Here is a 13,481-nt window from a genome sequence, read left to right on the forward strand (position 1 = left end):
ACTCAGGATAAAAGGCAAAACATTCTGACCGATGTCAGATTAACTAATGGTGCAGCTACTGAAAAGCGCTTACAATAATCCATCACGGAAACAATACTAGTTTTTGCATCTTTTCTAGTATCATGCTGACTAAACAAAGTCAAAACAACTTTGGTGACCTTTTTTATCCGCACTTAAGGAAAACTGACAACAACAGCGGCTACAGTACCAACAAATTAAATTGCTACAGTGTGACAGATACTCCCACCATTGTGTACAAAAGAATACAATGGAAATCAAAGATAATTACCAGTATACATGAAATTATATATAATACATTGTATTGTGTCAGTGGGAAAAGGCGAACAAAAAAAAATCAGATGCAACATGGTGCAAGGTTCCAAATGGTGACAATTAAACACATACTGGGGAAAAGACCCTCTTCATTATCTTGTAAAGGAGATACATATAGAGCAGAGCAGTGGTCTTAGGTGTTAACACTATCACAAAATTCTAACATTGGGATAAGAGTCCAGTGTATAGGTGCTTTACACCTGGCGCTCTAATATAAGATTCTTTCACCGGTTGTAGGTACAGATGGGAATTTCCGGCCTCGAGGGTAACTGTTTAGGCGGTTACAAGGCTTCAGCCGAGTTAAACCGCGTAAACAGTTACCCGAGAGCCAGATATTCCCATCTGCACCTACAACCAGTGACAGTAACTTTTTCTTGCATACCATATTAAAGAAATTAAAATAGAAATAAGATCAATCGAACGGCTTTCTTTTTAGAACTATTTCTTCTAGCAGTATATTTAAACAAAGCGCGGGAAACCAAAGTCCGTAAACAGGAAAGACGTCATGACGTTTCAAAGACAAATAACAATGTTTAGTTCTGGTTTTGTGTTATCAGTTGCAGCGTAACATTATGAATTTTTGAAAAAATCATTTTTTGAATTGAGAAATATACTATAAGGAAACAAGAGGAACTGTCAAGGTATCGGACTTTTATTCCATTTTTATGAAATAAAATGTAAATTGCTACATATTATGTAGTTTGTAAAACGTTATTTCCAGCACCAATAAAAATACCGGAAATCCCCGTCTGGTATGCAAGAAAACCCCAGTCACACATACGGCATGGATAGCTACGTGTAGCCACGGATAGAAACATAGTAATCTGTATCGATCCGTACCTGAGTCGTACCTCAAGGTAGTAATCCGTATCAATCTGTACCAACACTTGGTCAAAACATATTCAAGACTTTTCCCAAACTTGCAAGTAAATGTATCTCCAACTTTTGAACATGCATAGAAGTTTTAGCGATCCGTAGCCATTTGAGTGTGACTTTAGTCCAACTTGGTTGGAACTTATTCATCCTAAAACGCAGTTATCCATACTAAAACGTACCTTGCCGTAGCTGAACACATTTATCCGAGGCTGCCCGTACTTAAGCTTAGTTCACCGCAGACCCATCCATGCGCAAGTTGCCTGGCCCAGTAAAACGTAGTTCAACGTAGTACCTATTTGTACTTATTCGCGTCCTGTTTTTTTTTTTGCTCCCCATTTCTCACCATTTTTCCCGTACTAAGATGTACTGCGCCGTACTTAGCTTAAAGAACCAGGCAAGCTTTTGGAATTGAAGCACACTATCCTCCCACTAACATTTTTAACAGTCTTCAGGAGTTGCCCAGTAACTGCTGGCAAGTATAAATAAGCTTACATACAACAATAACAAGGAGATACAACAATATTGTTAAACATTTGAGACTGGGAAGGTAAGAAGGCAGCATGGTACCATTGACAGTTTGGCACGATAACAAGGGAAATAACTCAAAATTCTCTGAAATGAGATGGATGTTACTGATATGGAATAACTGGCAACAAATGCAGCTATAAATTCACACATCATGGCCAGTCCTCTTTGAAAGTCAGCAGATCAAACAGGTACCATATTGCCAATGAAATTCCAACTTTCTTTGAAAGACTCGCACCCTTTTCAATAAACTATCATAAAACCCCTTCTGTTATGTTATAGTTTTTCCATATCAAAAATCAGTTAGGATTATCATCAAATATAAATTCAATTAAGGTTTGATCTATAAAACATTTTGTGCTTCAATCAATTCTTGTTCTGATGCCATTGTCTGATATCAAATTAATAAGGCAGACACAAAGTCACCTAAAACAATATGGTACCCTGTGCCAGGGTCAGGGTATGTCAGTCCAACCTTTACTGGATCAGTCAACACAGTACTCCCTTTAAGACTGTATAAAAAAAACTAAACCATTAACAAGTTTGATTGAAATCTGATAATAGTTTCATCCTTTAATCTACAGGTATATCATCATTAAAGGCAGACAAATTACTTTAAACTTAACAAAGTGGGGTGTCGACTAATGTTTTGCCTACACACTACAGCGGAAAAAATCTTGTTCATGTGATACCATCACAAAGCATTAATATCACAAGATTATGAAAGAAGCAGTGTCTGTTGGTGTACTGCTGGCTAGACATAAAGTCTATGGAACATGTTTAATTTATAAACCATGCTCTTCATAGAGGTTTCAACATGCCTGAAATTGTTTTAATAAAATCTTAACACACAACTGAGTACACTATTAAAATTCTTATAACCGTTCAAGTCTGAAAAATACTTCTATTATAAGCGGTTCATGGCCTCTGTTTTTTTTTATTTTTACAAGGAGCACCTGTTATTTTGGAGAAAAATAACTCAGTATCTGGGTAAATCCTGATATAAAGTCAACTTTAGTGGATTTTGTGATTTGAACGAAAATTCCTATGTTGAAGAAGACCTAAATCTGGCCCCTAATATATGAGGCTGAAGGTTCAAATCCAAGATGAGGCTTTATCTTCTCAATATGTCTATAGGATCATTTGTCCCACACTCTGTGAGCATCTTCAAACCACCTGATAATCACTGCAGTATCTAGGAGTATTGCTTCTGTAAAGAGACTGCATAAACTGATTTAAATACTGTTGAAAAACATCATTATAGTCCATATTAATGATGCTGTTGATGTTAATAAAATTCTTTTCTGTCAAAATTAATTGTAAAACACTGTCTCGAGTTAATATACAATGAGAAGTAAAAATCTTCAAAAAAAAATTAAAACGTTTAATCCTCAAAATCACAATCTGAATCACTCTGTACACTCAGCCAAAAAAAAACTGAACAGAAGCTATAAAATATTCTAATCTGTGGTAACTTCTACTTACTATAAGCTGCTCCATTAATCACTTCATTTCCTGAGCAATTAAAAAAAAATTGTTGGTGGCGTAAAACTGATAAACTTAAAACACTCTGGTAAAAAAAAAAATAGTAAAATGCGGTTTTACATCGACAATAAAGTTTGTCAGAAACCAGGATCTTATCTTGATGATATTCACATCTTCGCACAAAAACTACCAAAATTTGATAGATGTAAAAAAACTACTTTTATCCAGTCATACAACATTAAAATGCAATGTTTCACGCTCAGTCATTCAACAATGAAATGTCGCAATCTAAAGATTTCATTCTGCTCTTTAGAAATTACTTGCTCTTTTTCATTTTGTTTAATTTAATGCCGTTTTGTTTCAGTCTATAATTGCTACACATAGTAAGTTAACAGACAAGCTGACATTACATTTCGTAGTATACTCAACAAATGTATTCCATAAGTCAATGATGACTCTACTTCAAAAGTAAAGAAGTTGGTCACAATGTTTTCGTTTAACTGTAACGCAACTGAATTATTCAAGCTGACATGCGTGCCTGTCCTCTTATTTTCCATGACACAATATTTGCCGCATTGGACTTCGCATTCCGCTGAGAACATTATGATCATCATACAGTCTGGTAATACTTTCTATATGACTGGCTGATTCCAGTTTTCTGCTGAGCACAACTCCAAACAATTTGAAACTGCCATTGTTAAATCTCTGAGCCCTCTAAAATAATCTTCAAGCACAAGGATGCTTAAATAAGAAATTTCAATAATATTATAACACAGTACGTTATCCTTGAATATAAAGAAAATATTCTTACTGCAATATAAATTAAGTTAAATGAAACTCGGTATCTCCAAGTCCATGGGATTGTGCCTTTTGCTTTGAGACAACCGAAATTTGACTTAAAGTGATATTTTGTGCATAAGTTTTCAGGGTGGGACTTGAAAATGTCTGCGAGATAGCCAGAATCTGATAGATAAGCAAGTTTGAGATTAAAATTCAGATTTTCAGAGCCTGAGTGCCACAAGCTTTCCTGGAAGTAAGCTCATCCGTTTATCATTTTCCACCAAAGAACTTTTGTCATCTTTGTTATCACTCAGCAGCAGGGCTAAAATATTCAATACTTTATAATTTACTTTTTGACAACTGAATTCTCTATAGATGGGCAAAACAGACAAATTTTCAGAGAGAATTTGACAAATCTCAGACAAAATCTACTCATCAATTCATATTTTTGGATATCTAGTCATGCAAAAGACTGTTGCAATTATTTCTGTATGGAATCGCTTTTCTGTAGAGATTATTTTTAATCAGCACCCATAATGCAATATCATTTCCCAGGATTCCCAAGAGGTTTGAAAACTTCCTGTTCAACAAGGTCAATTAAAGTTGCACACACTATCTTGTCATCTAAAGATTATAACCAAAAAAATAGTGTCCTGGAAATTTCTGAAGAAAATAGTTAAACAGGAGAAGCATGTAAACACAACTCTATCAAATTCAGTACCACTGGAATATTATGGTGGCTGATTTCTGTCAACTTATCTTTTTCACTTTTTTTATCTTTTCGTTCAGTCAATGTTTCACCCACACAAAAACCTGTTCATGAAAAGAAGACGGAAAGATGTTGGCAGAAATCAGCCACTTTAGAATACTGACTACAACAGAAACTTAGTCTAACTCGATAATGTTTGATGTCTTACTTTTGCAAATACAAACATATACAAATGTTTCTGATCAACCTAGCTAGCTGTGATCAAACTTGATAAAGCAGTAAATTTCTTGGTAAGTTGTGACACATGAATATTAAAGTCATCATAATTATGTGTGTACCAAAAATTTCATACCTAACACGCACCCCCACAACTCCCCCCCCACCCCCCCTCCGCACCCAACCGTCATGAACTTAAAGCAAAATCTCTTGGATGGTCAGTCTGTGTCCAATATAACTCTCAATGCTACAGTCAATTCTTCATGATCTGTGTGCTACCCTCTAATCCTGATAAATGTCTGACACCAGCTGCTGCTGAATATTTTAGGATTAGTGCAATGTATCAAAATTAATCCTTATCAGATAAAGCCAACATGGCAATAACCATGAAATATTCTGAAGAACAAAATGTGGAAACATGTGTGGAGAATTTTTCATCTGCTATATAACTGTAATAAAGGGTAAAAGGAGAGACATGGATCTATAAAAATCATTTGAATGATGAAAACATGTTTTCCAAAGTCACTTTGGTGTGACATAAGGAGGTGGGGTTGTTGCCAAACATGAATTTGAACCGGGGACTGTGCACTCAATTTTCACACACTGTGTTTTAAAACAAATAATTTGGAATGTACCTTAAAACATGTAGATATTTTTATACAATTCCTTATAATTTTAAATTTTATATCAAAAAGTATTGTAAAAGTCTATAGTTTTATTCTACAAGATAATTAATCCATTTGCCAGGTAGCTAACCCAAACCAAAATGGCGAGCTTAATTAAGCTTGCATTAAGGTCGCAGCAAGATTGCAGTTGCGATCTTAACAAGCATGCAGCAAGATTGCGATTGGAACCATCGCAACCATAATTTAAGCTTGCGCAAACTAATTTGCGTGCTTCCTGCAACCTATTTAAGATCTTGCAAGCTTGTAAGGTTGCGCATGCTTGCGACTGGAACCCTAGCAATCTTAATTGCGACCTTGCAAGTTTGCACAATCATAATAAGATTGCAAGCTTGCGCAAACTTACACAATCATAACAAGATTGCAAGCTTGCGCAATCTTGCAAGCTTAAACACACTTATATGGGTGTAGACAAAATCATTTGCTAGTCTCGCGCAACCTTGTAATCATAACAAGGTTGCGCAAGCTTGCAACTATACTATCTTCCTAAACCTTACTTAGGTTTGTAAGACAGTTTTAATAATGTAAAAGTCTAAAAATTTAATTATATACTTCCTTTAATTTGACAAACTGCACAGTTTGTAAAACTTTCCGATTTCATAAAATAATATTTTTAGTGATCAGTAAATGCAGATTTAACAGTCAGGGACAATATTTTTTAAAACAACTTATTTTGACATAAAAATTAAGTTTAATTTTAATGGTTTAACATATTACCTCCCTTTTATATTCATCAGTGAACTAAAAGAGTTTTAAAAAGGTTACAGGATCGCAAGCTAGTCACAATCTTGCAATCTTAAATAGTCTTAAGATCGCAGGATGCCCGCTGCAAGCTTGCAAAGCAAGACTTATCCGCAAACTTAATTTCTATCGCAAGCTTAGTCGCAACCTTAAATAGTATTAAGATCGCAGGATGCTCGCTGCAAGCTTGCGAAGAAGGACTTCTCCGCAAACTTAATTTCTAAGCCGCATGCTTGTATTTTGGTTTGGGAAGCTATATTCTTAATCTAACACCTTTGGACTGTTCTCTCTAAGCTATCTCTGTAAAACCATTAGAAACATGATTTCTTCAATCATTAGCAACTTTATCTGCTGTATCTTCCAATCTTAGCCCATTATCTACATTATCAGCCTTACTGTAAATACACTTTGACCAGTTGGATTTGAAACCCCCCAGGGGACTTCCTGTAACAGACATGCCTAATTGGACAACATGTGTATCAATTATCAAAACAATTATACATGTGGTGCAAAGTAATTATCTGATACAATACACTAAATGCTTTAGTGATAGGTAAAATATTAGTTGTAGTTTTTTCACTTGTGTTGTCTACCAGATCAGTGAGTAAGTAAACTGATCATTCGGTTTATTCAGGTTTCAATATGGTCCATTCTCCCATTCAACAGGTGTACTATTAATCCCCCACCCCCAGAGCCATTCGGTTGGTACTTTCAGGAACTTCAAGCTGAGTCTGTGATGGATGTGAATAAGAACTTACCTTAGGGGTTTAAGACTGCTCTGAAATAGACTGGCATGCAAGATTAATTAGCTTTTTTACGAGAAAGCAATGTTTTATAATGGTTTTACTTTCAAAAATACAACAACCCTAGGTTTTTAGTTCATAACATTCAGTCAATGAACCCAACACTGTATCTTTAATACACAAACAGCTTTCCTCATTACATTTGTTGTGAAATCTGGCACCTTGGTGTACCACAAGTAAATTTATCCACAGCAGGTACCCCAATTATCTTGTCCACCAGTCAGGTGCTCTAGTGTTACAAGATAATCTATTACAGAACATTTCACAACCTCAATGTGGTCAATGGATAACCCTTTAATGGATAAACTGCTGGACAATCTTCTAAATCAACAATTGCAGAACTTAGACCACTGGACAAACATCTCATCCCCTTATCAAGAAGACAAGTAGCAATTTAGGGTCCTTCAGGCTAAAGACTTTGGCAAGTCATCGGCACTTGTTACAAGAGTAAACGTAAACGTTTTCAAGTATTTACAACAAATACAAGGTTAGGTGGCTTTGAAAAAAACTTTAATACTATACCTTCTTGTTTGTTTCTTTGTAAAGCCAAACCCCAAAGTAAACAATCAGAGTCAACAATGCAAGTACCTGCAAGTTTTATTGCTGACTACTGTTAAATTATGAACTTAATTTTGTTGCTAAAGTTGAAAGTTTTATTGTAATGGAAGGCGACAAGATTATATCTATTCAATAAGTAAACAAATAAAACAATCAAGCTTTCGCAAAGTGAGGCATCAATTTCTAATACTTGCAGTATATAAAGAAACATTAAGTCCATATTAACCTCACCAAATGTCAGTCAAAACTCACTTTTCAGTTTTTCAATGAAGTTAAAAGTAACCAATGATTGAGAGTGTGCTATTGCCATGCCGAAACAAGTTGTGCTCGCAATACAGTATGTGTAGGCCCTACTCTAAAATGCAACCACCGAAGTTTAATAGTTAGTAAGAATTGCTACTAGTCCTTAGTATTTCTTTTTTATTTTGAAAAGAAAACTCCTGTTCGAGGAAATCATGGGTTAGAATTCTTGTAATGCATAATTATTAATTAAGGGGAAGTAAATATAATGTCAGTAATAATACATGTAATCACAATGCGATAAGCAAGGGTATTTGAAACAATTTTGTGGTCATGCAAGTTTGTGGTTGCAATGATGGAGTAAATTACATTTCATATGTATTAACTTGATGATATTAAAATCTGAGTAAGGTAGTGTGTCAGCAAGGATGGATACTGTACTTCGGTTTGGCGGGGAGGCGCACATTTTCAAGATAGGTCTTGGGGGCATGACCCTTCAGATTATTTTTTTTGTTAAGTACCTCAAACAGCTTGTCTAAGTTGCTTTGTTTTCCTGTCCGACCACTGGCTGATGCCTTGATATCAATTTTAGGCTAGCTGTCAAAAATGTATGCTCCCCTGATTTTAGGAAGGGACTGGAGATGGGGGTCCACTTTAGACGCTCCTGCTACCCGCCCCTCCTCCAATTCATCCACTCCCCATGCCTTGGATCCACTCATGGTCAGTGCTATAAACATCTTAAAATATGCTTTATCTTGAAAGCACTGCAACGACTTTTGAGCCACTCCGTTACTGTCCTAGATTAATGTCACGGAAGATAAAAAATAACAGTGCATTATACCATTAAATTACAAATACCACTCCTTTAAACTTGTAAGAGGGAGTAAATGTTTGCAATCTCATCTACTATTTTACCTTAAGTCTTGCCTCTTTGATCAGCAATACAAACTTGTACACATATTGATCTTGAAATTATTTTATCTAGTTTCATGAACATTCATGACAGTAGTCTCTCTCTGTAAGGAGAATCTATGACTCTATTGTATCGATTTCCATTTTAGCAAACCAATTTATGATCTTTTGCTAGTGAATAATTTTGATTTCACTCTATGCTCTAGCAGCTTTCATTAGACCTCCTTTGCTGTAGTTTTAATGTAACAGAATTAATTACCCCAGAACAGTGCTGATCAATGTTTTCAATCAGAAGTTTTGCTTTACTTTCAACTGTACCAGTTTTAGTAGGTAGACCTACATTAATTTTGCCAATCATAATCTCGTCCCATATTTATGCTAAATTACTTCCCTTCTGTTCATATTTATAACAAGGTTAACTTCTCTTTCTGCTGACCGTTTTCTGGTGAGTGATCTAGGATTATAACAGGCTTCTTATTAATACACAAATTGTGTCCTGGTCCTCTTGACTTGTGGATAAATTGTTTACTCCAAATTAATCAATTTCCATTAATTACTTTTTGTGTAAGATACATCCAGATTTTCAACAGATAACATCCTACTAAGTAAATGTTTACTTACAACACAAAATGTAATAAACTTATTAACAGACAGGTAGCTAGTCCATTTTGTAGGGAGTGATGGTGTAGGAACTAAAATATTGGTCACTCAAGCCAGAGATTTTAAGTTTGAGCTCTGTTGAGGTCATGACTGCACTTTAATCCCTTTCACTGTCAATATATTATGTAGAATTAACTGACTGATTCAAATTACCTTAATGTTGTCTTCACATTCAGCAGACATACAGCTAGCTAGTCTATTTTGTAGGGAGTAATGGTGTAGTAACTATAATATTGGTCACTCATTCCAGAGGTTTTAAGTTTGAGCTCTGTTGGGGTCATGACTGCACTTTAATCCTTTTTGAGTCAGAGTTCTAAGATTTTATTCCATCCTAAAACAAAGTCTTTACCAATTTCATTGCTACTAGTACTACTGAAAAAAATCAGGATCTATCTTAAGAAAGTTAAAATCTGGGAGACTGATGGGGTACATAACACTTGAACCATCTTCACCTGCTCTTAAAGCATATTTTGTTAAACTGTGTACCATAAATACCAGGGCACAGGCACAATTGGAAAAGCACATTAATTTCACCTGGAGTGTTTTAATCATTTTGTCAGGTGTAAATTACCTGAATGACCTTCGTCAAACCATAAAATGTTGCCAAATTATGACCTTTTCCCCTTAATGTCACCATTGGACAATAGGAGTGATATAAGACATAGATAACTTCAATCTTGTACAAGTGTTTAATGGCAGGATTTATCCTTTGGCCACTTACAATGCAATTAAAAGGGAAAATTTTAACTTTAATGACAATTAAAACCTTTAACTGACTTAAAAACCATAGTCCCTGGAAAAATGTTGATCCAATTTAGAATGATTAAGCAAAACTTACTCTTGTCCTTAATTTGAGCCGCACCATGAGAAAACCAACATAGTGGGTTTGCGACCAGCATGGATCCAGACCAGCCTGCGCATCTGCGCAGTCTGGCCAGGATCCATGCTGTTCGCTTTCAAAGCCTATAGCAATTAGAGAAACCGTCAGCGAATAGCATGGACACTGACCAGACTGCGCAGATGCGCAGGCTGGTCTGGATCCATGCTGATTGCAAACCCACTATGTTGGTTTTCTCATGGCGCGGCTCAAATTTTATTCCGGGACAGAATGTCATTAAAGAATGTTTTCTTTATAATCTATGAAAAACTGTTAATGGAACCAACATCTTTATTTATATTTCAAAGTAAACACATTCTAAGGAATTCTAAATCTTGAAAAACTAATAATAAGCAAGAGTTTATGAGAGTTTATGAGTGCACTAAAAAACATCAATACATTTGCACCTTTGGTTACAATAACATAATTACTGAACATTCTTTTTTTGAACTGAAGCCAAATGGAACATTTGGATATTACAAATTTTTAATATGAAACAACAAGATAAATGGGTACACATAGATAAAAAGCCTCATTTTTTGTGAATTTTAAGTTTATAGCCTCCTTCGCTGGGGGTCTTTACAACAGGTATTACAAAACTGCACCAGTATTAATCTATTAAAATCACTTGATGAAAATCGAATGACACAGATCTGAAGTTCCATGCAACATTGCATGCATGTGGACATGAATCAATAGTACTAGAATACTATGTGCAGACCTAGTCTGCAAGAGGGATAGGAGCCGGAAGGCTGGAAATATTCGCCAGGAGAATGCACACACATGTAGGCGCATTTTCCTCCAAACTAATGGGGGAAAAATACCTTGTTTGTTGAATTTAATGCAGCTACTTCAATATTACCTACATGGAAAGTATGTGCACCTAGGCCTTGGCCTAGTACTAAAGCAATAAAAATTAACTATCTGTAAATTTTATGATACATATAGTAAATCACCTGTTATAAATCTTATCCTGAGCTGGATTTTTTTATTTATTTGCTTAGAAGTTAAGCATTAAAAAAACTAACAAAGAAATTTGGACATTCTGAAAGTGCCATGAAATCATTTTTCATGACAAGCCAAGAAGTTTAAATACTAATTCTACCAAGTTATGATAATAATTTATCATATTACAAACAGCCTGCAGATAGTTGTACCTTTATAAAATCTGATAATCATTTATCTTACTGACCACCCATTGGTTTTTCATTAATTAATTTTCTTTTTATCTCATTTATAGGGTATTCTGGCTTTAGGCTGTCAGATAAATTTTGATCTCTCTTTATTAATATATTTACAAAACAAATATATTATTTTTCCACTAAAACTGGAAGATCTCAAAACTGACTTTCATGGAATGAAAACGACACTTAGTCTTGGACTCAAAGTTTATCATAGCATGCTTTTGTCGAAACTGTCCTAAAATACACATGTTACCTTATACTTGTCAGATAAAATGAAAAAAGCAATTAAAAGTCCACTTGAAATTACCTCTACAATGTACAGCTAAACGCTAAATAATGTGTAATCATATCTATTTATGTGGAGTGGCTTAAATTTGTGTCTTTGCACCTAATTATAAATATTCTCAGTGCTATTTTAGGAGTTTAAAATGATTCATTTTTCCCCTTCAATCTGTCTGTTGACACACATACAAGACTCGTGCAACACGTGCATGACTTAGTTGCTGTATACTAACCTGTGCAGTATATGGTGGACTGGCTAGATCTATCCTGTCATCCTGAAGTTTATCTCGGATAACAAGAGTGAGCTGTAGTTTGGGATACACGATAAGGTCACTGGACCTTTGCAGCTGACTGTCAGCTTCAGCATCTAATCCTCCGGCTGGACTAGGAGAGGGAGGGGGTACATCTGTCACTAAATTATCTAAAGTGGGCCTCACTGGGGCGTATTTAGGAATCTTTTTTTCTTCATCCTCTAATGTGAGATATACCGCTGTGCCTCCCTTTTCTTTCAAAGTTTTGACAGCATCCAGTAACCGCAGCCTGTCATCACTTGGTTCTACTCCAATGGCATCTAGATCCGGATCCCCGACTTGTTTACAAATTTCCAAGTCATCGTAACCATTGTCTAGAAATTGCTGAGTGTATTTTGCTAAATCCAAAGATTTCAGCCAATTTTCAACTATATTGTCACTCATGATAATCCAGCGATCGAACGAACAATAAACAAAATATATCCGATATCATTGTACAAATCCATCAGGTTGTTTTCTATCCACACGCTTATACATAACTGATTGAACCGTGTGGGATTTTCTCGTGTGCACTCATGCGCACGCACTGTTTGTTATCGTGTGTGACGTCTTATCGGAAAACACCTGTGATAAAAATAGAATCAAAATACTGCAGGTAGGTAACTCCAAGATTTATCCGTACCCTTTTTACATCGAGTTATCTTTCTTATATTTCATTCGCGGTCAATATTTGAAAGTAAAATTGAGAGCGTCCAGAGAGCTGCTGCTAGATATGTCTCTAACAACTACGACTTTACTGATAGTGTAACCAAAATGATTCAAGAACTCTAGTGGAAATCTCTAGAGCATCGTAGAATTCAAAACTCTCTTGTCTTTTCATATAAATTAAAAATCCAGTAGATCTATAATTTTGCCTTTGTTAATCACCTAAATTTTCTCATACCCCAGTCACTCAAATTCTTTCTTCCCTAGAATCATCAGATACTAGAATGCTCTTCCCATATATCGACGCCCCAGAATAAGAAGGGCGTAAGTGTTAGTTTCGCCCTTTTATGGATTATACATTTTTAGCTCAACCGTCACGTATAGTGAAAGGGTGAACTTTTGTGATCGTATTTTGTCCGTCGTCCAACCGTCCGTCCGTCGTCCCTGGAACAACTGATACGGGGACTGGAATGCGGCATTTATCTTATCTTTTGCTGTCGTCCAATCGAAGCGTATGTCGTAGGTTATTCTGCTATTACTCACACACTTACGCCTCACAGTTTAACTCGTCCTTTCAGTGAAAGTCTGGGAAAGCATTTGTTGAATTTTTTGTTGAAAACAAAAGTTCTGCCACGAAATTATTGCCTCCATCTGTTTTTAA

General features: G+C 35.6%; 1 protein-coding gene across 3 annotated transcripts in view; it reads right to left on the reverse strand.

Moving 5' to 3' along the window:
- The window catches only part of LOC123553034 (SAM and SH3 domain-containing protein 1-like), a 92,410-nt gene extending 79,731 nt beyond the window's left edge, over positions 1-12,679 (reverse strand). For 2 of the 3 annotated variants that reach the window (XM_053541817.1, XM_053541815.1), the window contains exon 1: positions 12,098-12,679. In XM_053541817.1, the coding sequence (XP_053397792.1) occupies positions 12,098-12,559 (462 nt within the window). In that variant the 5' untranslated portion in view covers positions 12,560-12,679. Of the gene's footprint in view, positions 1-1,388; positions 1,533-12,097 lie in introns of those variants that run through there. The other variant, XM_053541818.1, reaches the window with a different exon arrangement.
- Positions 12,680-13,481: the final 802 nt, after the last annotated feature.

Source organism: Mercenaria mercenaria, chromosome 4 (assembly GCF_021730395.1).
Source record: "Mercenaria mercenaria strain notata chromosome 4, MADL_Memer_1, whole genome shotgun sequence".
NCBI lineage: Eukaryota > Metazoa > Mollusca > Bivalvia > Venerida > Veneridae > Mercenaria > Mercenaria mercenaria.